The sequence below is a fragment of the Nycticebus coucang genome, chromosome 10 (genome assembly GCF_027406575.1).
Source record: "Nycticebus coucang isolate mNycCou1 chromosome 10, mNycCou1.pri, whole genome shotgun sequence".
Taxonomy (NCBI): Eukaryota; Metazoa; Chordata; class Mammalia; order Primates; family Lorisidae; genus Nycticebus; species Nycticebus coucang.
The window spans coordinates 18,722,704-18,749,960 of record NC_069789.1 but is presented as its reverse complement, the minus strand read 5'-3'; the positions used below and the strand labels follow the sequence as shown (position 1 = coordinate 18,749,960).

At 39.9% G+C, this 27,257-nt stretch overlaps 1 protein-coding gene across 7 annotated transcripts in view; it reads left to right on the top strand.

Annotated features, from left to right (window-relative positions):
• Positions 1–27,257, top strand: part of PCNX2 (pecanex 2) — a 380,334-nt gene that overhangs the window by 183,834 nt on the left and 169,243 nt on the right. For all 7 annotated transcript variants that reach the window (XM_053605995.1, XM_053605996.1, XM_053605999.1 and 4 more), the window contains 2 exons: positions 22,217–22,358; positions 26,550–26,727. In XM_053605995.1, the coding sequence (XP_053461970.1) occupies positions 22,217–22,358; positions 26,550–26,727 (320 nt within the window). The remainder of the gene's footprint in view (positions 1–22,216; positions 22,359–26,549; positions 26,728–27,257) is intronic.

The following is a 27,257-nucleotide window of genomic DNA, read 5'->3' as shown; positions in this document are numbered from 1 at the left end:
GTTCATTGTACAGATTAAAGTACAATGAAAGAATGTATGGAGGACAAAGAGGGAGTAAAAAAATGTCTTAAATTAGACAGATAAGTGAGGAGCAGCCTTCAAAGTGGAGGACAAAGATTCCAGGCATAGCAAGGAGGCACGGGAAGCCCTGAGTTGGTTTATTTGGGGAATGGAAAACTCACAGATCATGGATTTATCCCAAGTGGAGTTCAAGAGCCTTAAGGAGCAGGGTGATGTGGTTTCCTATACATTTTTGGTTTTTGTTTCCTGTACATTTAAAAAAGATTACTGTGAATTCCTATTACTGGTTTTGGAAGTGAAGCCTATTTCTAAAGAGTAAGCGACACGTATATGTGTGTGTTAGTGCTAAGGATTTTGCAATGTGAGAATTGGTCTTGCAGGAAAGAGGAGAGTGAGAAAACAAGCAGCTCTCTATAATAAGGGTACGCTGGCAGCACAGGTAGGATAGTTCTGCTTTACAGGGTCTCTGCCTTCGAGGCCTCAGCGATGCCCAGGGCTGGTGATCTGCATGCACCCCACTGCCCCTGCTGCCCCTCCCTCTGCAGCAGGAAGCCCTGTACCCTTGCCGCTTAAATCATAGCTCCAGACCTGATTTGGAAAGGACTGTCTTCCTAAAGCTAAAAAACATCCTGTGAATGCCTGATAACTTTTAATTATTGAGAAGAATTTATTTTAGTAGCATAAACCTTCTAAATTTAAAACACAGCCTGAAAACCCTTTAAGAAAATGTAAAGCTTCCATTGTACAGAGTCATATATAAAATTAAAAATGGTATAATTAGTTTACATTCTTTTTCTCAAGGGCCTAATATTCCAGAGAAAAGAAAAGTAATAATGCAAAAGTAATGTCTTTTTATGTCCTCTTTACGTATTCAGGACATTAGAGAAAGGCAGTCATAAAATATCATTGCAAAGATTTTCTTTTTAACTTTATATGAACACTGAGACAATCTGGGTACTTAGGAAATATATCGTTACTACACTTGCAAACGTTCCTTTTTTTTGTCTCTTCTCATCTTTTTTTTTATTATTAAATCATAGTTTAATCATAGCTGTGTACATTAATGAGATCGTGGGGCACCATACACTATGTTTATAGACCATTTGATACATTTTCATCACATTGGTTAATATAGTCTTCCTGGCATTTTCTTAGCTGTTGTGTTAAGACATTTACATTCTACATTTACTAAGTTTCACATATACCCTTATAAGATGCATCACAGGAGTAATCCCACCAATCACCCTCCCTCCGCCCACCTCCTCCAACCCTCCCTTCCCTTTCCCCCTTCCCCCTATTTTTAGGTTATAACTGGGTTATAGCTTTCATGGGAAAGCCATAAATTAGTTTCATAGTAGGGCTGAGTACATTGGATATTTTTTCATCCATTCTTGAGATACTTTACTAAGAAGACTATGTTCGAGCTACATCCATGTAAACATGAAAGAGGTAAGTCTCCATCTTTCTTTAAGGCTGCATAACATTCCATGGTGTACATATACCACGATTTATTAATCCATTCATGGATCGATGGGCACTTGGGCTTGTTCCACGACTTAGCAATTATGAATTGGGCTGCAGTAAACATTCTGGTACAAATATCTTTGCTATGATGTGATTTTTGGTCTTCTGCGTATATGCCTAGTAGAGGAATTATAGGATTGAATGGCAGATCTATTTTTAGATTTATTTTATTTTATTTTTATTATTAAATCATAGCTGTGTACATGAATGCAATCATGGGGCACTGTACACTGGTTTTATAAACAGTTTGACACAATTTCATCACACATTTTCATCACAGGTTAACATAGCCTTTCTGGCATTTTCTTAGTTATTGTGTTAAGACATTTATATTCTACATTTACTAAGTTTCACATGTACCCTTGTAAGATGCACCACAGGTGTAATCCCACCAATCACCCTCCCTCCGCCCATCCTCCCTCTTCCCCTTCCCATATTCTTAGGTTATAACTGGGTTATAGCTTTCATATGAAAGCCATAAATTAGTTTCATAGTAGGGCTGAGTACATTGGAAACTTTTTCTTCCATTCTTTTTTTTTTTAATTTTAATTAATTATTTATTTATTTTTATTAAATCATAGCTGTGTACATTAATGTGATCATGGGGCACAATACACTGGTTTTATAGACCGTTTGACACATTTTGACCACACTGGTTAGCATAGCCTTCCTGGCATTTTCTTAGTTATTGTGTTAAGACATTTAAATTCTACATTTACTAAGTTTCACATATACCCTTGTAAGATGCACCGCAGGTGTAATCCCACCAATCACCCTCCCTCCATCCACCTCCCCCCTCCCTCACCTTTCCCCTTCCCCCTATTCTTAGGTTATAACTGGGTTATAGCTTTCATGGGAAAGCCCTAAATTAGTTTCATAGTAGGGCTGAGTACATTGGATACTTTTTCTTCCATTCTTGAGATACTTTACTAAGAAGAATATGTTCCAGCTCCATGTATGTAAACATGAAAGAGGTAAAGTCTCCATCTTTCTTTAAGACTGCATAATATTCCATGGTGTGCATATACCACAATTTATTAATCCATTCGTGGATCAGTGGGCACTTGGGTTTTTTCTAACACTTAGCAATTATGAATTGGACTGCAGTAAACATTCTGGTACAAATATCTTTGTAATAATGTGATTTTTGGTCTTCTGGGTATATACCTAGTAGAGGAATTATAGGATTGAATGGCAGATCTATTTGTAGATCTCTAAGTGTTCTCCAAACATCTTTCCAAAAGGAATGTATTAATTTGCATTCCCACCAGCAGTGTAGAAGTGATCCCTTTTCTCCACAACCATGCCAACATCTCTGGTCTTGGGACTTTGTGATTTGGGCTAATCTTACTGGAGTTAGATGGTATCTCACAGTAGTTTTGATTTGCATTTCTCTGATGATTAAAGATGATGAGCATTTTTTCATATGTCTGTAGGCCATGCGCCTGTCTTCTTCAGAGAAGTTTCTCTTCAAGTCCCTTGCCCAGCCTGCCATGGGATCGCTTGTTGTTTTCTTGCTTATACGTTTGAGTTCTCTGTGGATTCTGGTTATTAAACCTTTGTTAGAGACATAACCTGCAAATATCTTCTCCCATTCTGAGGGCTGTTTGCTTGCTTTATTTACTGTGTTCTTGGCTGTGCAGAAGCTTTTTTTTGATCAGGTCCCAGAAGTGTATTTTTGAAGCTGCTTCAATTGCCAGGGGGGTCCTCCTCATGAAATACTCGCCCAGACCAATTTCTTCAAGGGTTTTTTCCTGCACTCTCTTCTAGTATTTTTATAGTTTCATGTCTTAAGTTTAAATCTTTAATCCAGTGAGAGTCTATCTTAGTTAATGGTGAAAGGTGTGGGTCCAGTTTCAGTCTTCTACAGGTTGCCAGCCAGTTCACCCAGCACCATTTGATCAATAGGGAATCTTTTTCCCACTGAATGTTTTTAATTGGCTTCTCAAAGATCAAATAATGTAAGTAGCTGGGTTCATCTTTTGGTTCTCTATTCTGTTCCTGACAGCTACCTCACTGTTTTTGTGCCAGTACCATGCTGTTTTGATCACTATCAATTTATAGTATAGTCTGAGGTCTGGTAGCATGATTCCTTCTGCTTTGTTTTTATTTCTGAGTAATGTCTTGGCTATTCGAGTTTTTTTCTGATTCCATATAAAATGAAGTATTATTTTTTCAAGGTCTTTAAAGTATGACAGTGGAGCTTTAATAGTGATCGCATTAAAATTGTATATTGCTTTGGGTAGTATGGACATTTTAACAATGTTGATTCTTCCCGACCATGAGCATGGTATGTTTTTCCATTTGTTAACATTTTCAGCTATTTCTTTTTTTAGAGTTTCATAGTTCTCTTTATAGGGATCTTTCACGTCCTTTGTTAGATAAACTCCAAAATATTTCACCTTCTTTGGCACTACTGTGTAAGGAATAGAGTCCTCAACTGTTTTTTCAGCTTGACTATTGTTGGTATATATAAAGGCTACCAATTTATGAGTGTTGATTTTGTAACCTGAGACGCTGCTGTATTCCTTGATCACTTCTAAGAGTTTTGTAGTAGAATCCGTGGTATTTTCCAGGTATACAATCATATTATCTGTGAAGAGAGAAAGTTTGATCTCTTCTGACCCTAAATGGATACCCTTGATTGCCTTTTCTTCCCTAATTGCCATGGCTAAAACTTCCATTACAATGTTAAAGAGCAGTGGAGACAATGGGCAGCCTTGTCTGGTTCCTGATCTGGGTGGAAATGATTTCAATTTAACTCCATTTAATACGATATTGGCTGTGGGTTTGCTGTAGATGGCCTCTATTAGTTTAAGAAATGTCCCTTTTATACAAATTTTCTTAAGTGTTTTGATCATGAAGGGATGCTGTATATTATCAAAAGCTTTTTCTGCATCAATTGAGAGAATCATATGGTCTTTGTTTTTTAATTTGTTTATGTGCTGAATCATAGATTTACATATATTGAACCAGCCTGTGACCCTGGGATAAAACTAACTTGATTATGATGTATAATTTGTTTGCTGTGTTGCTGGATTCTGTGTGTTAGAATCTTGTTGAGTATTTTTGCATCTATATTCATTAGTGATAATTGGTCTATAATTTTCTTTTCTTGTTGGGTCTTTTCCTGGTTTGGGGATCAGGGTGATTTTTGCTTCATAGAACGTGTTAGGTAGTCTTCCTTCATTTTCTACATTATGGAACAGGTTGAGTAATATAGATACTAATTCCTCTTTAAAGGTTTGGTAGAATCCTGGCGTAAAGCCATCTGGTCCTGGGCTTTTCTTTCTAGGGAAGTTTTGTATGGTTGATGCTATTTTAGAACTTGATATGGGCCTGTTCAACATTTCCAGTTGATTCTGGCTAAGTCTTGGAAGGTGACGTGCTGCCAAGCATTGGTCGATTTCCTTCAGATTTTCATATTTCTTAGAATACAGTTTCTTGTAATATTCATTAAGGATTTTTTTAATTTCTGAGGAGTCTGTTGTTATTTCATCTTTGTTGTTTCTGATTGATGAGATTAGAGATTTTACTCTTTTTTTCCTGGTTAGGTTAGCCAAAGGTTTATCTCTTTTATTGACCTTTTCAAAAAACCAACTTTTTGATTTATTAATCTGTTGTATAATTCTTTTGTTTTCAATTTCATTGAATTCTGCTCTAATTTTGGTTATTTCTTTTCTTCTATTGGGTTTGGGGTTGGAATGTTCTCCCTTTTCCAGTTGCTTGAGATGTCCCATTAAGTTGTTAACTTCCTCTCTCTCCGTTCTCTTGAGGAATGCTAGCAGTGCTATAAATTTCCCTCTCAGGACTGCCTTTGTGGTATCCCAGAGGTTCTGATTTTCATGTCTTCATTGTTGTTTTGTTCCAAAAATTTGACAGTTTCCTTCTTAATCTCATCTCTGACCCAGCTATCATTCAGGTTGTTTAACTTCCATGTTTTTGTATAAGTATGCAGATTCCTGTTGTTACTGAGCTCATCTTTTATTATATTGTGGTCCAAGAAGATGCCAGGAATAATTTCTATTCCTTTAAATTTACTGAGGTTAGATTTGTGACCTAAGATGTGATCGATTTTGGAGTATGTTCCATGGGCTGGTGAGAAGTATGTGTATTTAGTTTTGTTGGGATGAATTGTTCTGTAGATGTCTGCTAAATCTAAATGTTGGATGGTTAGGTTTAAATCTAAAATTTCTTTGCTCAGTTTCTTCTTGGAGGATCTATCCAACACTGCCAAAGGAGTGTTGAAATCTACAACTATTATGTATCTGGAAGAAATCAAGTTGCACATGTCAGAGTTTCTCTTGTAAATTGAGGTGCATTCTGGTTAGGTCCATAGATGTTAATGATTGAAATCTCATCATATTGAATATTATTTTTGACAAATATGAAGTGACCATTCTTATCCTTCCTTACTTTTGTTGGTTTAAAGCCTATTGTATCTGCAAATAAAATTGCAATACCTGCTTTTTTCTGATTACTATTTGCCTAAAATATGGATGACCATCCTTTCACCCTGAGTCTGTATTTGTCTTTTAAGGTAAGATATGACTCTTGAATGCAGCAAATATCTGGCCTGAGTTTTTGTATCCAGTCAGCTAAGCTAACCTGTGCCTTTTAGAGGACAGTTTAAGCCATTCACATTAATGGAGAATATCGATAAGTCTGGTAAAATTTTTGGTATTTAGTTTTTCTTTTTTTTTTTTTTGTAGAGACAGAGTCTCACTTTATGGCCCTCGGTAGAGTGCCGTGGCCTCACACAGCTCACAGCAACCTCCAACTCCTGGGCTTAAGCGATTCTCTTGCCTCAGCCTCCCGAGTAGCTGGGACTACAGGCGCCCGCCACAACGCCCGGCTATGGTATTTAGTTTTTCGAATGTCCAGTGGATATTTTTAATCCTTTCACCACTGTGGAAGTTGGAGTTTGATCAAAAGTTTCTGAGTGAGTTTACTTTTGTGGTAGAGGATTGGGCTGGTCATTATGGAGGATAGGTCTGAGAGTATCCTGAAGAGCTGGTTTGGTTATGGCAAATTTCTTCAACATATGAATGTCATTGAAGTATTTAATTTCTCCATCCTAAATGAAACTCAGTTTAGCTGGATACAGGATCTGGGGTTGAAAGTTATTTTGCTTTAGGAGATTAAAAGTCGATGACCACCCTTTTCTGGCTTGAAAAGTTTCAGCAGAGAGATCTGCAGTTATTCTAATATTCTTGCTTTGTAGGAAATGGATTTCTTTCATCTGGCTGCTTTGAGAATTTTCTCCTTCATATTAACTTTACTGAAGTTAATTATGATATGCCTGGGGGATGTCTTATTGGGATTGAGTCATGCTGGGGTTCTGAGAGTGTCTGCTATCTGAATTCCAGAATCTCTTGGCATGTCTGGAAATTTCTCTTTCATAATTTCATGGAGAAGGGCCTCTGTGCCTGGCGAGGCCACCTCATCACTTTCAGGGATTCCAATGAGACGGATATTAGCCTTCTTCGAATTATCCCAGAGCTCTCTGAGAGAATGATCCATTTTTGCTCTCCATTTCTGTTCCTCTTTGAGAGTTTGGGAGCATTCAAATGCTTTGTCTTCATTGTCAGAAATCCTGTCTTCTGCTTGCTGCACTCTGTTACTGAGGGATTCTACTGTATTTTTTAGATTTTTGAGGGCTGCAAATTTTTGCTTCCATGCATCAAAATCTTTGGTGGTTTTGTTTTTAAATTCATTAAATTCTTGAGACAACTTTTGTATTTCTCCTTGAATTTCTAATTCCAACTTTGAAATTGGTGCTCGAATTTCTAATTCCAAATTTTCCTCCATTTTATTAATCTTGTTTGCAATCCAAATTCTGAATTCGATTTCTGACATCTCAGCCAGCTGTTCATGAATAGGATCTTCAGTTACCTCTGCCGTATCTTTCCTTGTGAGGTTGATCTATTCTGGTTATTCATGTTACCAGAGTTTTTCTGCTGATTGCACCCCATGATTGTTTTACACCATTTGATTTTTCCCCTGGAGCTTTGTCAAGGACCCGTACAGTACTATGGCCTGAGAAATGGGGACCTATTTGGTGTGGTGGGGCTTAGTGGCTCTGTCTTGTTTTCAGCTGGTCTCTGTCCAACACTAGTGAAACAGTTAGTCTGGGTTGAAGTCTCAGCTGTGGAGAAATACCAGCAATTAAGTCACCCCATCCCCAATAGGCAACTATTGTAAAAGGAAAATCAAACCTTCCTACAACCACACACCCAGGGCACCACCTGAATAGTCCTCAGTCAATTGGCTCAGTTCAAAAGGTCCATATCAATTGTGTCAGTCAGCACCTGTCTCAGGTGGGAGAGTTTAAAAGGTCTCTGGCAACTGGATCGCAGAGGTCTAGTGACTACTCTGATATGGCTTGCTCCAGTGCTGCGTGGAGTCAGGAGGACCAACCCAGCAAATAGATGAGTCTGCGAATTTTGTGCCTCCTTCCCCACCTTGCATCTCTGTCACACCCAGTCAATGGTAGTCCTGCAGGGCTTTGACCCAGTTACCTATGTGAATAGATCCTCCAGGGGTGTGCACCTGCCTGAATCACAAGGAAATGCATTTCTGCTTAGCCAGGCTGCTGCGCTCTGCCTCTATCTAGCAGGGGGAAGTGAGGCCTGACAACCTCAGGTGCCTGATGGAGGCTGCGGTGTGTTCACTCAGTTCCAGTCCCGCCCCTGATTGATGATACTGACAGAACAGAACAGAACAGAACAACATTGTGGGAACTTTTTTCTGTTCCTGCTAAATTCCCCTGCAGAAGAGAAGCTGTTTTGAGTTCCCAGAGCCTGCACCTCAGGCCCTGTCTTTGGTCCTGCAGGTTTATATTCGGTTACCTGTCAGTTCTAGCCTCCTGTCTTCCTTTGTCTATAGGCTGATGATCCCCTGAGAGCCAGGTGCGTCTTAGGCTCAGTAAAGTATTCCTCTGGGTCAGCCCCACCCTGGGAACTTCTCAACTCTGTGCGTGCATTTCTAGTCCACGCTCCACCCAAGCTGGTACCACCTCAGGCAAACCCTTTACTCACGGGGCCTGCATTTCTGTCCCAGATCTGTTCCCTGGTGGTTGCCACATGAGTAGATGCCTGGCCTCTTCTGGTTGCCCAGTGAGACAGGGTGTGTGGCTTCAGAATATCCAGGATTGAGCCCTATTGTTGCTAAAAAACAGCTGCTGCTCTGCGCCTCGGTGCACCGCCGCTCCGGTGTGGTTTTCTCTCAGCCGACCGTCCTCTCCTCACTCCCATGCCCCAGAGTCAGAACTGACCAGCTGCAGTTTAGGCCCTGTCCACACCCCTTGAGAAATCACCCAAGAATCTGGACTCCTGGGGGATAGGCCTCCAGACCTCAGAGTCAGAGTGGAGGGGAGTGCTGGGAGTTCATAGTTGCAGGTAGAGAATATATACAGTTTTATACAGTTTTATGCCTGCATGAGAATGCCATGGCACCCTAGTAGGGGAGGTAGGTCCAGTTTTTAGAGAGTCTCTCCCGTGGAGTGTAGTGGAAGGACCTTTGAACTCTGCTTGTTTGTTTAGGGGGCACTCCGAGCCGTTCTCATGGGGGAGGGCACTCCTGTCCGCTTGGTGATGGATTTTGTACCTTTTGTTTGTATCCTTGGGGTCTCAGCTCGCCTTAGCAGGGTTGATGTGTGTTCTTCAACCTTCTCTCTTGGTGCAGCTCAAATCCACCAGGTTATTTGCTAAATTTCTGTCCTTTAACTTTCCTTCTGGACAGGAGCCTCTGTGCAAAGCCATCTTGTCTTCAGTAAGCCATCTTGTCTCCGCCCCCCACAAACTTTGTTTTTTATTAGCTTTTTATGGTTGCTCTGTAAGAAAGGATTAAATTTAATCTTTGAGAAATCAGATTTATGAATTTAACACTTTTTTTTTTTTTGGTAGAGACAGAGTCTCACTTTATGGCCTCACACAGCTCACAGCAACCTCCAACTCCCGGGCTTAAGCAATTCTCTTGCCTCAGCCTCCCGAGTAGCTGGGACTACAGGCGCCCGCCACAACGCCCGGCTATTTCTTTGGTTGCAGTTTGGCCGGGGCCGGGTTTGAATCCGCCACCCTCGGTATATGGGGCCGGCGGCCTACCCACTGAGCCACAGGCGCTGCCTGAATTTAACACTTCTATTGAAAGCTGCTTCTTACATTACTACTCTACTTCTAACCATAAACAATTAGTATTTCATGTATCAGTTAAATGGGTTTCTTTACTCTAGATCTGTGGTTCTCAACTTTCCTAATGCCACTGTTACAAAGGGATCGTGACCCACCGGTTGAGAACAGCTGATCTAGATATTGAAACATGTCATTAGAATAAATTACTGAGGTTGGTAGAATGATTCCAAGATAGGTGAGAATTAAAATGAAATTACTTTCTGTCAATATTCAGGATTAATAGAACCTGAAGTCAAAGGTTTGGACTTGGTGATCTCTGCGATTTGCTCTCTGGTCTGTCATTTCTAGATATTTATTTTAACTCCCTTTCCACCCCCTTTCTTATCCTTGCTTTGGCTAAATGCTGTACTGAACACTTTCAAGGAAAACCATGCCTTTACCTAAAACGTTTTTTCCCTCGATAGACCTGTGTGCACCTGTGGCTGCTGGTGTCTGCACACAGTGCAAACCATTTCTGTGCTCTCATCTACAGAGTCAACATTAGTCAGCGGAAGGCATGTTATAGCTTTTATATCACATCGAGATGTTAGTGCTTTTCACTTTTCTTTCCTTTATAGCACCTTGGTTCCTAAACTAGAGCTGAATTATGTAGCTTCTAACTCAGTCTTTTTTTGTGACTGCAAGTGTGCTATTGAAAAAAAAGAATAGGAAAGGTTTGTGTAACTTATGAATGAACTGGTTTCTAGTTCTCCATAAGTTCTTTTGCACTTCAAAAGTCCAATTTAGAGATCCTTTATAGCTATTTGGATCATTGTGAAAGTTTTGAGTACACAAAAATTAAGAAACCTAAAGTCCGCGTGGAGGAAAACAAATGATGCCCTCTGAGCAACACCAATAAGCCGAGTAGGTTGAAACTTGCACAGGTGAGTCAGAAAGGACGCTGTTGACTGTGTTTCTTGGAAATGAAATAACAGACCATAAAGCAGTCTATCTGAAAACTTTCATAGTGACCTAAGTCTCATATTGCTTTGCTCCTAACAGAAGACTCAGTCGTCATCTCTAAAGATCCAGGGCTTTACGCGGTCTCAATGTGTGTCACCGTGCTTGTGTTAAGTGCCGCACTGCCAACACGCTGTGCTAGAGTCAGACAACAGAATGGAGCTTACAACCCCAGTCTTCCTAAAGACTAAATGGCATAATGACTTGCCTTAAAGTTGTGTTTATGATATGCAAGTGACCCTTGAACAATGCGAGTTGGAACTGCATGAGTCCACTTATACACAGACATTTTTCAATAAAAGTTACACCGACTGCGCCCGCTTCTCCTGTCTCCCCGTCTACCTTCTCCTGTGCCTCTGTCCCCACAGGCATCTAGACCACCCCCTCCCCCCACCCCACTGATCCCCCTCCTCCTCAGCCTACTCAAATTGAGGACGAAGAAGATAAAGACCTTTACAATGAGACAGTTCTGCCTAATGAATAGTAAATGTATTTCTCTTCTTAGGATTTTCTTAAATACCATTTTCTTTTTCCAGCTTACTTTATTGTAAGAATACAGTATGTAATACATAAAACATACTTAACATATGTTAACTGACTGTTGTTGGTGAGACTTCTGGTAAACAGTAGGCTATTAGTAGTTAAGTTTGTAGGCGTCAAAAGTTAAAGTCAAATTTTCAGCTGTGTGAGCATCAGTACCACTAACCCCCATGTGTTCCAGGGTCCACTGTGGTTTCACACACTCATGTGCACACACATTCTAGGTAGCTCAGACAGTTAAAGTCTCACTGGACAAGTGATTTCACTTTCAAATATTTGGAAAGGCATGGAGAGTGACTTCAGAGTGTATTAGTGGCTTCAGTTTTGTTAGAAATTTTATTGCTTTGTGTGTTTCTGGGATGAATAAACTGAAATTCTTACTGAAAACCTTTGTTATGATCTGCAATAAATCCTTATAGACTACAATGGAATTATGACCCTCCACTCAAACCAGTTTATCTCTGCTCACTGAAAAATAGAATTTTCTAAAAGTAGATGTGGTAAGCTGTTGGAAATCTGGCTTACAGTCCCCCATCTCAGGTGCCCCAGCTATGCTACAGTGATGAGCCGCTCAAATATTTCTTTTAATTCACATGTTTTTCTAACAGTACTGGGAAGATACTGGCTTATATTTCTCTTTATTTACCTTTTTCATGGGAATTCAGCTAAGATTGTCATGTCTTTGTGAAATGTTGATAGAACTCTGTAAATGTATTTTTATAAGCAGGCTGCATTGCATTTGATGTGGTGGCCTCAGTCTGACACTGTTGATCTCTTATAAATTGAGATCTGAGAAAACATAATTGCATATAAGAAGGAAACCTAACTGTAACTGACTGTACTTTGTTAGGGATTAAAATAGGAAATGTTGCTTAATATGCTATGGTTAGAGAGCTTTTTGTTTTGTAATTGAAAAAGTAATTCCAAGGGGCTGCCTTTTTTTAGTCCTTCTGTTCAATTTCATTACCCAGAATTTTCTCAACTACTAACAATGATAAGTAATGAATAGACATCTGCTGAACCCCAGTGCTCTGCCAGGCATTCTGCTAGGGTTTTTGAAGCCTAAATCAAGGAAGACGTAGTACTTACTCTTGAGAAACTCAGAATCTAGTGAGAAGATTAATTTTTAAACAAAAAATGACTCTTTTTGACATTTACTAAAATTGTAGAATTCCTGATGTGTAATCATGGCCTGAAGGAAGAACATTCTTTAGTTCAAAACTAGGAGTAAAAGAGGTTAAGTGTCTTTTATCCCAAATGATTGGGACCAGAAGTATTCAGATTTTGGATTTTTTTTGGATTGTGGAATATGATCATTTCCTTTTAAGTGTCATGTTGATGCTCAAAAGTTTCAAATTTTGAAGTATTTTAGATTTCAGATTTTGGGATTTGGAATGCTTGATCCACTGACACAGAACACTTGGCTCTCAGTGCCCATAATCCACCTAGTGGGCACTCAGTGTGTGGCACTGTGCTGGCGCACCAAAGGTGGAATTTGGCGGGGTCCACCTGAAACAGAGAGAAAGCGGGTGCATGGTTTATAAAGAACTAAAAAATAATAATAATGTCAATTAAAAGATACTCCTTTTTACTGTCACCATGTACTGATAAGTCTAAACAGTGTCAGTGGTAAATTCTTCTCTCACCAGACACTTAGGACATCCTGCCCCAGGCAGCCATTTTTACTCAGTATACTGAAAGCAGAGGGGCCAGGGGTCCCTAAATCTTCAGAAGGCTAATGCCAGGTCATGTAAAAGGATTAAGAGTTTCTTAAGTAGAAAATACTGGAGGACATTCTAGGAGTTCATGCAGCACATACAGAGACATATAAAACATCGTGACTCACTGTAGGCAAGGTGAAATAAGCTGTTTTCAATAAATGGTGGCACCTATGTTACACTGCACATAGTAGTCACTTCTAGAGGGTTTGCAGATCTAAATGTGAAAGATAAAGCAATAGAAGTCTTAGAGTGTAGAAGAACATAGTCATGAAACACGGGAGAGGGTAGTCTTGATCTTTATTTCTTCCTTTTTTTTTTTTTTGAGACACAATCTCACTGTGTCACCCTTGGTAGAGTTCTGTGGCATTACAACTCTTGGGCTTAAGTAATTCTCTTGCCTCAGCCTCCCAAGTAGCTGGGTGATCTTTCTATCTTAAACACAACCAAAGGTCCTAACAAGAAAATAAAAGTGAGATGTTGGAACATGTTAAAATTATGCATTTCTTTTCTAAGAAAGATACTATTACATGAATGAAAGCAAACCATAAAATAGGATATTTTCTCAATACGTATGATTACTGGATGAAAACTCACACTAAGGATATATAAGAAACTCCAAAAAAATCAGTAAGGAAAACACATAATCCAATAGGAAAGACCCAGACAATAGACACGAAGAACCACTTCACAAAAGTGTATATCCAAATGGCCAGTGAACACGTGAAAATGCACTCAACTGCATTAGTCATCTGGGAAACGTAAAATCAAACCATAATATGATACCACTCTACACCCACTAGAATGGCAAAACTGGAGAGAAAATGTCCTGGCAAGGATGTGAAACAAATAAAAGGAACTCTTGCACTGTTTGTGGGGGTATAAATTGGCATGATACCTTTGCCAAATTGTTTGACATTTTTCTACTGAAGCTTTCTGTAAGCACATCTAATAACCTAAGTTCCATAGTTATGTCCTCCACCTAAACTACACGTGTCTACCAAAGGATATATGTAAGAATGCCTCTAGCATCGCTCTTCAGTACAGCATAAAGTAAACACTAACCAAATGTCCATCAGCAGTAGACTGGAAAACTACATAAACTGCACGTATTTGCTTAAGAATACTGTACACCAAGAGAATGAACGAACTACAACTTCACACAGAAATGTTAATGAGTCTCACAGACATAATGTTGAACATAAGACACAAAAGGACAGTGTCTGGGGCTAGGCAGTGAGTACCTTGTGGGCCGGTAACTGGAAGCAGGTGTGGGAGGCCTTGATGGTGATTGTTAATCTAGGTGATAGGGACATATGTGTAGGCGATAGTTCTATGTGTAGGATTTGTGCATTTTTCTGTGCATAAAAAGTTAAATGAAAATGTTTTTTAAAATCTAGTATAGCTAATTCAGGTACCTACGCATCTATATAGTTCAGTATGGAGTATAAAAGGAAAGCCAACAGGAAAAGGCTCCACAGAGTCATAAAGCAGCAGATTACGGAAAGCCACGCCTTGTTATGGTGCTTGGAACATACAGGTAGGGACAGTGGTGAACATTGAAGGCTACTCACAATAGAAGTACCCTGGCTAGGTTTGCATTTCAAATAGCTCTTTAGTGGCAACAGGGTAGAAAACGGGGTTTAAAAAAAGCTGGAGTTGAGGAGATCATTCATTCATTTAATCAACAAATATTAACTGACAGTGTCAACATCGAGGATACCAACAGTGACCAAGAGAAGTCCTTGTCCTCATGGAGCTTACACTGTACTGGGGAAAGCAGATGATAAATAAGGTGTCACACTGAGATGTGTTTTATAAAGAGAAAATGAATTTGAGTAAAGAAATAGATAGTGGAAGGGAGAGGCTATAGACATGGAGGTCATATAGGTCACATGGAGGGCCCTCCCCTCCCCCAAGGAGGACGTGCTACCTGAACAAGGGCAGGACTGTATAGAATGAGGGAGTGAGCCATGAAGTATGTGCAGAGGAGAGTCCAGCTAGGATGGAGAGCAGAAGCCCTCAAAGCTTCTAAGAGGGAACAGACTTGGCATATTTAACATTCAGGGAGCATCACCAAAGCTAGCAGGCTGGATGAGAGTAATGCAGAAAGTGACTAGAAATGAGACAGGAAAGATAACAAGGTGCCAAATCATTTAGGGTAATCTGAGACATGGATTAGACTTCTTTTCCCAATTAATAAGCTTTATTTTTTTTTGTACAGTGTTAAATTCAAAAAATAAAGAGAAAAGTAGAGAGTTACAATATGGCCAATGATATCTCTCCACCTCCAGCAATTGGCAATTTGTGTAATTGCGAACATCTTTCATTACTGTGGTATGCTGGTTACAATTGCTGAAAGAGTATTCATAGATTATAATGAACTGAACTCCACAGTTTACATAAGGTGTCACTGTTTGCTTTGTATACATCCTATGGGTTATGATAAACGTAAAATGACTTGTTTCTAGTATTACGTTAATAGTATCATACACAATAGTTTTGGGGTTTTTTGGACTGATCCAAAACAACAGAAAAACTTTATTTAAGCAATATATATTGGGGGGGGAAATCTAAAGGGAGTTGTGCAATAAAGAGCTCAGTAGTAATTGGGAAGTTAATGCTGGAATTGGTGTTATCCAGGGAACAATGACAGTTTCACTAGGCCATAAAAACGTTAAAAATAAGGGAAAATCCTACTGATTGCCACTTTTTTTTTCCTTATGTGTAATTTCTCCTTGTGACTCTCTGGCCTATTTAATCAATTAATTATATTTCAGAATATTATGGAGGTACACAGGTTTTGTTGTGTAGTTGGCTTTTGTATATTTTGAGTCAAAGTTGTAAGTGTGCCCTTCAGCCAGAAGGTGTGCTGTGTACTCGGTAAGTTAGTATTTAACCATCTCCTCCTCTCCCCTCCTACCTACTTGAATTCTGTTGAGTTTTGCTTCCATATCTGTACATAAGTGTTTATCAAGTAGTTCCAGTTTAGTATTGAGTACATGCAGTGCTTTTTTTTCATTCTTGTGATACTTCACTTAGGAGAATGGTCTCCAGTTCCATCCAGTTTGTTACAGAAGATACTAGGTCATCATTTGTTATGGCTGAGTAGTAGTCCATGGTAGACTATATAACATTTTATTAATCCATTCATGTATTTGTGGGCACTTGGGTTATTTCTACGTATTTGGTATCGTGAGTTGTGCTGCTATAAACATTTGAGTGCAGGCATCTTTTTAATGAAAGGTCTTTTTTCCCCTTTGGGTAAATACCTAGTACTGGGATTGCTGGATCAAATGGTAGGTCTACTTTTAGTTCTTTGAGGTATAGCCAAATGACTTTACGTAGAGGTTATTGGTTTGCAGTCCTACCAACAGTGAATGAGTTCTTCTTTCTCTCTAGAACCACACCAGCATCTGTTGTTTTGGGACTTTTTGATAGGAGCCATTCTCACTGATGTTAGGTGATATCTTATTGTGTTTTTGATTTGCGTTTCCCTGATTATTAGAGACATTGAGTATTTTGCATGTGTTTTGGAGCCATTAGTTTATCTTTGTTTGAAAAGTTTCTATTTATGTCTTTTGCCCCCTTTTTAATGGGGTTGTTTGATATTTTCTTCCTGTTTATCTTGGGTTCTTTGTAGATTCTGGTTATCAGCCCTTTATAGTATATATGAAATGCAAATATTTTCTCCCGTTCAGTAGCTTGTCTATCTGCTTTATTGATTGTATCCTCGACTGTGCAGAAATTTTTAATTTTATCAGGTCCCATTTATTTATTTTTGCTGTTGCTATGATTGCTTTGGGGGTCTTCATCATAAATTCTTTGCCTAAGTTAATACCTATAAGAGATTTTCCAACATTTTCTTCTGGTAGAATTTAGACTTTAGATTTTCTGTACTTGAGGGGTAAGAAGAGGCCAAATATCACAGCAGACACACATAGTTGTCATGGTTTCATACTGTAGAAGCTACTTCTTGTTCATGCAAAGTCCAAGGGATTTGGTCTGAAGACTCTTCTAGTGACTTCCCCTTGCACAGTCAAGGGCCATACTTACCTAGAAACCAGGTTCATTTCATCTTGCAGACCCATCATATTATAGTCTTAAAGTTCGTTGAATCCTAGCATTCTGAGCCAGCAGATGAGTGAAGAAGAAGCCTAGAGGGTCATGCACTCAGCACTTAACCACCTCGGCCTGGAAGGGACATACATAATGTCTGCTATCATTTTTGTTGGCAAGAATGAGTTGCATGGTCCTCTTCCATGTAAGAAATAACCAAGAAATGTAGGCCCCAGCTGGGCAGTGACACATCAGCTCTGCACCAAGGAAAGTGTGACTTTTTGGGCAGCAGCTGAATAAAACTGATTTGCCATAGGCTTTGTTCTAGGGTAGTAACAAAGTCTTAAAATTCCCACTTAAACTGGAAGCGTTAAGGCACTGAAGAGAGCTAGTCTTAAGGAAGTTTCATTAGGCTACATCAGACATGACAATGACTTGGGACCAGAGTGAGAACCTTGCAGGAAGAGAGATATGCTTGAATATGGGATAGATTTTAAAGGGAGAGCCAATAAAATCTATTTATAAGTTGGATATGTAAGGTGTGAAAGAAAGAGTAAGAAAAGGATTTTGTGTAGAAAATTAGGTGAATGGATGGTGTGACCTAATGAGATGATGTTCAAATGGCATCCCGCTTTTCAGATGTCTCCACCTCAATTACTGCCTCCCATACTCATCCTCTTTTACATCATAACTGATGTGAACTACCCCAGGACTACTGATGCTTTTCTTTCTACTCTGTTCTTTTGCATAGCATTCATCACCCATAATCTTCTAACATACTGTGTAATTTCCTTATTTATTATGTTGACCACTTATTGTCCATCCTGTAATGTAAGCTCTGTGTGGGCCAGAATTGTGTATTAGGTACTATTAATTATCCTTTGTGCCTTAAAATTTGTTTGGCACGTAATTGGGGTTCAGTATGATTTGTGGAATAATGAACACTGGGAGGAGTAGATTTAGGTGAGTGAGTGTGGAGTGAAGGCCTTTGCTAGACATTCAAGAGATATTGTAGATAGTTGTATACATGGATAGTGATTCCAGAAAGAGTTTTTAGATGGAAATATCTTTTTTAGTAGTCATCAGCATACAATACTTAAAGCCATGGGGTTGATATGATCATGTAGGGAGTTACCAGTAGAGAGCAGTTAGCTGGGTCTAACACTGCGGGAGGTTAAGTGAGATGAGAACTAAGACTGACCATTGCATGTAGTAATGGGGAGATCATAGTGATCTCTGATTAGAGTAGACTTAGAAAAGAAAGAAAGATAAGGTTCTTGAGAAACTAAGAATAGCCAATATATTATTGAAAAGGAAAGCAAAGAAATGGAATGATACCTGGAAAATAACCAGGGTCTGAAAGGAAATACAGGGCCCAGAGAGGGTTTTTTTTTCCCCCCTTACTGGGATGGAAGATATTAGAGCACATTTGTTTGCTAATAAGAATGATCCCATAAAGAGAGAAAAACCAGGCAATGCAGGAGAATGGGGGATAATTCAAAGAGAAAAGAACTCCCATTGGTAAGAAGCAGTGGGATCCAGGGAACGCAAATCACATGGTTAAATGACAGTTATGATTTTTTACAGAGAAGAGATTAAGAGTCTGAGCATGGAAGATAGAAAATAAAGGATAGATATGCAAAGAGTAATAAATAAGCACATGGAATCAACACAACATAATTCTGCAGTGTAAAGGAAGACCATCCAAAACAGTGGCTCTCCAGCTTGGGCATGTTTCAGAATCATTTGCAGGACATAGATTTTCTTGCCAGGCCCAACACACAGAATTTTTGGTTCAGTTGGTCCAGGAATTTGTGTTTATAACACATTTGCAGGGGATACCCATATCGCTGGCTCTTGTTTCTCAGAGTATTGCCTGAGGTCCAGCGGCATCCGCATCATCTGGCCGCTTGTTGGAAATGCAGAATGTCTGGCTGCTCCACTCCACACCTGCTGGGACAGACTCTGCACTTTACCAAGTCATTATTTGCATGTGGAAGTTTGAGAATCATTGACCTAGGACACTGTTTTTCAGCCTTGCCCCCAGGTGATTCCATTGTGCAGCTGTGAGTGAGACATACATATTTAGCAAGACTCCAAGATATACCATTTGCGTGGCTAAGTGAATGGAAGAGTGTGTGGAGGCTGACGGAGCTCAGTTTCTGACGTGTTGTATTTGAAGTTCCTGTGGGACATCAGCTGAAGCTATTCAATTGAGTATTAAGGTCTGGAGTTTAGGAGAGTGATGAGAGAGATTGGGTTACAGATTTGAGCGTCATCAGCATGGAAGTAATACTTGGAAAGTTATGGATGTTGAAGACATCAGTCAAGAAAATGAGAAAAATAATGAAGAAGGAGAAGAAAAGTAAATGACCAGCGGTGCAGGAAGAGGAGCCCCCACAGGAAATGGGACAAGAGTGTTGTGAGAGGCCTGAGCACAACTGGGGCGGTGGAATGGGGAGGCACAGGGCAGAGACAATTTTAAAAAGAAGGAAGGGGCATTGAAATTTTATACCTCAGGAAGGCCCAGTAAGAAACGCTGAGAAGCATCGGTTTTTCCCCAGTCAGGAGGTCATTAGGGGCCTTGTCCTGGTTCAGGGCAGGGGTAGCCACAAATGCCCTGGGGCAGAAATTTGAGCAATAAGTAGGCAGTGTGGAATTGGGATCATCAGGTACTGACAAGCTGTACAAAAAAGCACAAGAGTGAGTCCTGGAAGGAGATGCAGGTTGGAAGCTGAGTCTTTCCCAGAGGACAGTAGGATCTTGCTAATTGCCCTAGGAAAGAGTCGCTGAACCCCCCCTCAGTGGGGTTCAGCCTAAGGAGAAATGAGAATATAGATCGATTTGTGGGTGAGGGCATGAGACAGGGTGGGAGTTTGTGTCTCTAGATTCTATTTGCTCTAGGAAGTAGGGAGGGGTTAATTTGCTAGGAGGGAATGGAGGAAGGGTCTTGAAAATTTTTTAAAAGGTTTATCTACTTTTAGAAAAGATTAAAATTCTTTAATTTATATGTAAAATGTATAATGTGCCTAGACTTTATCAGTTATGTATGAAATATATTCATTATGAAATAATACATGTCCAGATCTTTTCCAGAAAATATTACACATGGTCCATTAAGAACACCCAGTGTTACATTTCTACCCAACATCCTTAATGTCTAAACCTTATTCTCCCCCCAATCTTTTCCCCTGTTTAGTTTGCACTAAAATTTCTTGTTATTTTGGTCTTGATAATTTCTTATTGTAGCTCTCTTTTATTTATTAATGTGCTTGTTAGGGATTTTGTTTTTTTAATACTTTATTTCCCATATCGTGAATAACTTTTATTCTAACAATTCTCACCATTCCTACTCTAATGGAATGAATTACTTTCAAGAATGATTTCCTACTTGAAACTTAGGTAGTTTTTGTGTTTTTTAGTTACAAAGACAATATATTCTTATATGGAAATTAAGCCATATAATGAAGAAAGTAAAATATTGGTTTCCAGTCTTGTGAATGTGGGTGCATGTGTGTGTGTGATGCTTCCTGAGATCCTTTACATGAAGTCCCAGTGAAATCAGTTGGAAACACATCATTTGTCCCTAATCATGGATAAGAGATGTGGAGGGGAAAACCCAGTTCATGAGTGTGAACTGTTTTTCTTTTGTGAGTTTTTCTCATGTAACCCAAATAATGCAAACATTACGTGACTCTCTTGGGTTGTTTTCTATTTCTAAAGATTATTGGGTATAGTTTTTTACTATAAATTTTTGAAGACAGTGTTGTCAGAAGTGTGACAGAGTTACCTTCCCCCTTTGCAGATTATTATACTTTGAGACTTACCATAGAGAGAATGGAGCCCACAGCAGCCTGGTTCATTTGCCCAGCTCCTTGCAGGTGGCTTGGGGCTCACTGCAGTGGCCTCCCCGTTTCTGGCAGACAGAGAGCATTGGCAGGGAACAAGATGGGCCTCACTGAGGATCTGGAGTCTGAATCTGCTAGGCTGTCCTCGTGGAGGTGGAAGCAGGGGAGAGGCCCCCGCTCTTGCTCTAGACCCTTGAGGCAGGGATGAAATGAAGCATTTCCTATCCCTGATAATGTGGCATAAGGAAGTATGTGTTGTGAGCCTTTGGACAAGCTGCTACTTCTCCTCAGAGAGAAAAGCTAGTGAGAGACAGATGGAGAAGAGGCACCGCAAGCACGTATTCCACATCCCCCCAGTACCCAGCAGGAGGAGTAGGAGAGAGCGGGCCCCCTCCCTCCTAACAGACTGTGTGGATGGGTGAGACACAAAAACCTGAGGCTCAGGAGGACAGAGATAATAGTTGAAGGTCACAAACTGGTTGGCAGAGATGGCAAACCCAGCTTAGTCTGACTTCAGACCTCGGTTAGCCCTTCCTCTCTCTACGGGGCTTTCTTTGTTGTGCATGCTTAGAAAAATGTAATTAATTCATAGTGTTGGGGGTCGGGCAGCAGCTGTCTCTTACTTGCTTATATTGTCCAGGGATTGGATTGTGATCTTATTTAATTTTTTATTTGTAGAGACAGAGTCTCACTTTATCGCCCTGGGTAGAGTGCTGTGACATCACACAACTCACAGCATCCTCCAACTCCTGGGCTTCGGTGATTCTCTTGCCTTGGCCTCCCAGTAGCTGGGACTGCAGGTGCCCGCCACAACGCCCGGCTATTTTTTTGTTGCAGTTTGGCCTGGCAGGGTTTGAACCTGCCACCCTCGGTATATGCGGCTGGCACCCTGCCCACTGAGCCACAGGTGCCACCCTGGATTGTGATTTTAAAAGAGAGAGGAAAGCCCAGAAATAAGTCCCAGATACAGAAGTGAACCTAGCTTAAAAGAACAGCCTGTAGAATTTTTTCCAACTCTTCATCCCTCACTTTCACTCATACTTACTCTGAGCTGATTTGATGTTTTGTGACAGCTCATTTCATTGGTCCCCGTAAATTATATATGAAGAAATCAATTGACTTGAAAAATTGGGATGCTGACCTATATTACTATATACGTGTGTATACATGTCTGTGTAGATAATGTATAATTTATGTAGAAGCAAAGTTAAGAAATGCTGCTTGGAAAATTGGTATATCATGTCTAGTATGTGAAGTTCTTAATCAGAAGCTTTTGAATTAAAATCAAGGGGAGGATATTACTTGTTATTAGCTGTGCTTGAAGAAAAATACTTTGATCAGTGGCTGTTCTAAGTAGTTTTTATATTTCTTTCAGATGTCGCCCATTTAATGTGGTTTGAAAGACTCTATGTTTGGCTTCAGTGTTTTGAAAAATATGTCTTGTACCCAGCAATAATTTTGAACGCCCTCACTATTGATGCATTTTCAATAAGCAATTACCGGAGACTTGGCACCCAGTAAGTGGATAATGATTTATTCTCATAATGATTTGGGTCACATTTTCAGTGAATTTTCTCTAAATAGGATGCAGAAAAAGCCAACTTCTACCTACTATTATTTGTCATGTAAAAGTGAACCACAGTAGTCTTTTACTCAAACCTGCTAGAGCTAGGCAGTTACTGTAGAGTGACCAGGTGCAGGTGAAGTTAGTTTAGATCTGTTTGAAGTGATGGTGTAGCTAAATGTCAGTAGATTTCAAAATCATCCTGCAGAAGCTTATTCAGTGAGGCTTAATAAGAAGACGAAGCACAGCGGGGACCGGGATTCCTGGCCCTCTTACCATCTTGCTTAGAGCTTATGAACTGCCTTGTGTCATTTCATTTAGCAAATACTCTATCATTTGGTGCTTGGGGGAGGGGGAAATTAATCACTGTCACTGCTCCCTCTACATTTATCAAGAGGGGCCTCGTAATTTAAAAACTGGCACAGACAACTTGATGCCCATATTTTTCAAAGCATTAGCAATGGACAGTCGAGTTATTGGTTTCATATATTAAAATTAATTCTGAATTTACTCCCCGGATTTGTCATTCTGATGGAGGGTTAAAGTTGATGGTCAAATAAATTGTTAGAGTGGGAGGATGTAAAAGAGATTTCTTTCCCAGATTTCACTGATAGTCATGTTGCTTAAGCACCAGGTATTCAAGTCAACTCTGATACATACACTAATTCAAGCCTGTTCTTCCTTTTAAGGTATGATGAGGACAAATTAATTAATATTCACCAAAAATTCAAGAAGCTAAGACAAAAGGCACTTTAATACTCTGTTGGACTTTGGGTAGATTCGCAGTCACACAAAGCAGACCCTACATGAAGTAACCCCCCAAAAAAACACCTTTTGTCTTTATTTGACTCTGTCTTTCTCTATTTCAGACCTATTTTGATTAGAACAGTGTGAGAATTCTATGTCCTTTGATACTTAAAATTCTAGACTTCAGATCTAAGGGTAAAAACTAGTTTCACTAGATTAAAAAAAAATAAATAAAAAAGAAAGCACGCTGTGGGACTTCAGACCACTTACCCAGCTTTAGATGGGCCCCAGTCTTGGACACGGCTCTATATACCTGACACTGTGACTTTTCAGTGGCAGACACTCCCAGTGTGGTGTGTTGGTTGACCCCATGCTTACCTCCCAGAACAAGGTACATCCTCAATCTCTAAAATGAGGGCACACAGTCAAAGCAAAAGTAGCAAAGAAAGTACCAGCGCTGCCATGGGGCTCCAGGCAAAGGGTTTTTAATTTCTCCCTCCCCAACTTCAGGACAAAGACCTTGAGCTGAGCCTGCAGGTTCAGGCCAAGCTGTGGGAGGAGACAGATGCAAGGGACGAGACTCTTGCCGGGTGAGATAAACAGTTCAGAGTGAGTCCAGTTGGAAATAATATTACTCCAAATTCCCTGTGATTTTTTTTTTTTCCAGACACTAAAAGTCAGAAAAGAACCCCTTACCTATATACCTCCAAATAGTCTCAACTCCCAAATGATAACATCAGCCTATTTGTCTCAGAACCCAAAACTGAAATTTCCTTCCTATTCCTGAGGCATCAATTTGTAGAAATGAAAACAAACCAAAAAAAAAACAAATCCTAAGGTTTCAGGTACCGCAGTAGACCAGCTCAACCAGCTGTTCTTAAACAGGACATCAGAGGACCCCCTATTAGTATCACCTTGAAATCTGTTTCAAACTAAACCTAGCCTCCTCCCGGCATTTTTTGAGAACGACTGTGCTATGTAGTCAGCAAACCACTCAACAGCTATCACTGTTCTTACTTGATTTTCCATACCAAACGCTAGAAAGTGTTATAAAGATGGGGGGTGGACGTTTGAGTTAGGAGGATGAATGGATAAGGGGGTGGATTGTGATATCTTGTTAAGAATTTGTATTTCCCAGCTATATCTAATTGGATGCTCTCCATCTGTCTTAGGCCTTTATAAAACCTACAGTCAGTACAATTAAGTCATTTCACATCTTCATTAGATTCCTGGAAATGCAACTTCATGTGAAACCAGTATGGCACCAAATGAAACTAATTTTACCTCACTTTAGGCCACTTGCTAGAAACAAGAATTAAGTTCTTACAGCATATTTCTGTTCACTAAAATATCACCAAACTTCTAAATAAAGACAAAAACACTTCTGATATTAAACATTGAAATAAGTGTGAACTTTGTATGCATTTAAGAAAGATTAATAAAAACAAATAAAATAATTATCCAATTATCCCAGTGCAAGAGCCTCCCCCAGTGTGCCAGGGTATGAGGCAGGAACCAGCCCTGGGCAGGACGCCATTGCACTGGAGGGTGCACTCACTGCTACCAGGATGCTTCAGACACACCAGTTAACCTCACTTGCCCAGCTTTGGGATATGGGAGGAAACTGGAATACAAGCAGACTCCAGGCAGACTTGGGGAGAACATGCAAATTCCACAGACCTCCACTGGAAATCAATGTGTGTGTGTGTTTTTCTCACAAATGTTACAATGAAAGCATGTTGAACAAATGGCCTTATTGAGGGCCTGCTGTACACAGCAGTCTGTGAGCTATTAACAGTTGCCATTACTGTTTTAATGTTATAAAAACTGTGACCATCAGTCTTCATTGCTACACATAAGACGAACTCAGTCCACTGAATCATGGTCACAGAAAGTAGAAAGTTAGATTTGAAAATGTCCAGATTTTTGCCTAAATAACCCAGAAAATCACCAGTCTCCCTTGAGAAACCTCGCCATTGGGGTTCCTCCAGAGGGCAGTGACTGTCCCACAGGAACTTTTGTCCCGTGGGCTGTTGTCATGTTTTCATACTGTGTTCTCATCATGGCTATTTGCTGTGCCCTGGGAAAGAAAGGCTGGTGGGATCACTGAGGGCTCTGCGTGGACGTCACACAAGAACTTTCCCACTTGAAGTCTGTGGGAAATCATGTGGTAGTTTTTCTCAGGAGCCTAATCCAAGCCAGTCCCACAGGGCCTTGGGCAGACCTCACCTCATGTATCTTGGGGCAGAGTGGAAACAATTACAGTTCTTATGATTGAATCATAAGAAATTGCCAACATTACATCTTTTTGATGACAACTTTCTACCTTATAGTGCAAAGACTTTGAAAGTACTTCTCAAATGCCCTCATCCTTAGACATGATATTAATAATACTAGTAAGAACCTAGGGTTCAAGATTCTTCTAGGTTTAGGGAAATTGAGACATGGCAGTTTTCTGTACTTGGCCAGAGAAGGAAAATCTGTTTTGGTGAAACCATTCTCTAGAAATATTCACACCACTGTCTTTGAGTTCCCAAAAAGCATGTTAGAATTAGGGAAGAGTCTGATTAAAATGATGCCTTTCTTCAGAAATGTGGGCCCCCCCGTGCTGCTTACTAGGGTGGGCTGCACTGGGACTTTACAAAATATCCTTTCCTTTCAATCTCAAGATGGATTGTTCATCATTGCCCTTATCATCTGCAGGAACTTACACATACTCCCTGTATGGGTTAATAATCTGACTCCTTAGGCAAAAGCATTCAGGAATTCAGTCCTCAAAGCAAAGTCTAAGAAGGTATTTCTTTGCCTGACCTTGTTTTGCTGAGATTCTTAACTGGAAAAAAAAAAAAAAAGAAAGAAAGAAAGAAAAAAAGGAGAGCAAAAACCTTATGTTCACTAGGTAAGATGACAAATATGCCAAGGAACATTGAAAGTTAATAAGTAAAAATAAAAAAGTATTAGATATTGTGTGATAGTTTCAATCAGATTCCTTCCTCATGAAAAGGCCTACACTCGGCAGACCTTCACAGGGACAGCATGTGGTCTGTTGCTCACTTAGCATCAGGCTTTCTGAGGAACTTCCCTCATCACTGCAGCAGAACTGAAGATAAGCTCAAAAGCTGTGTCATGGTAGAACACCAGGAACTGTGATGATGGGGAAAAACTGTCGGTAGCGGCAAAGACAGAGTGCTTGTGGTGGCTCAGAACTGGGTTTCCATCTTCGTTCTGCCCCGTGAGACTTCAGACAAGTTATTCAGACTGTAAGGATGCCCCTCAGGTGGGCTTTGTGTGCTTGGGAGGTGTGTAAGGCACCCTCAGTGTTAAAGAAACCCAGCTAATGTGGCTCCCCTGCAGCCCGCAGCCGCCCTGATTGCTTTTTCTCTGTGCTTTCCAACAGCTGGGACATTTTTCTGATGATCATCGCAGGCATGAAGCTGTTGCGCACTTCTTTCTGCAACCCTGTTCACCAGTTTATTAACTTGGGCTTCACCGTCGTCTTTTTCCACTTCGACTACAAAGATATTTCAGAGAGTTTCTTACTGGATTTCTTCGTGGTGTCCATTGTATTTAGCAAGGCAAGTTAATTGGCTCTTTCCTTCATTTTAATGGTTAAAAAGGTGACATTTCTCATCAATTGTTGACAGAGCTTGAAACTATTTCTTTACAAAAAAATTATAGAAGGAAATTAAATGGAATAATACATGCATGCTATATTCATGCTCTCATCTGGGAAAAATCCCCATGGAATATAAACAGGTCATGTTATTTGCTAAAAACCACTAATTAAAATGAATTAGCCATTAGTATAGTTTAAAATTTTACAATCTTTTTCTCCATTAACAGTCTCATTATAGAACTTGCCTAGATCTTAAAATGCTCTGAATTAAAGATCAACAACCAATCTTATTACTGACTGATTATTTTATTTTTTATTTTGCTCCTGGAGGTAACATTTGGGACATGGAGCCCAAGAGCTGAGTCCCTTGGAGCATTTTCATTCCTTTACCTTATCTTGAGTCAAGATTTCATCTGTCTATTCCTTGAAAAAAAATTTTTTCATGTGTCATAAATTTGTATGTGGGCAATGAGAAATCCTGATTATATA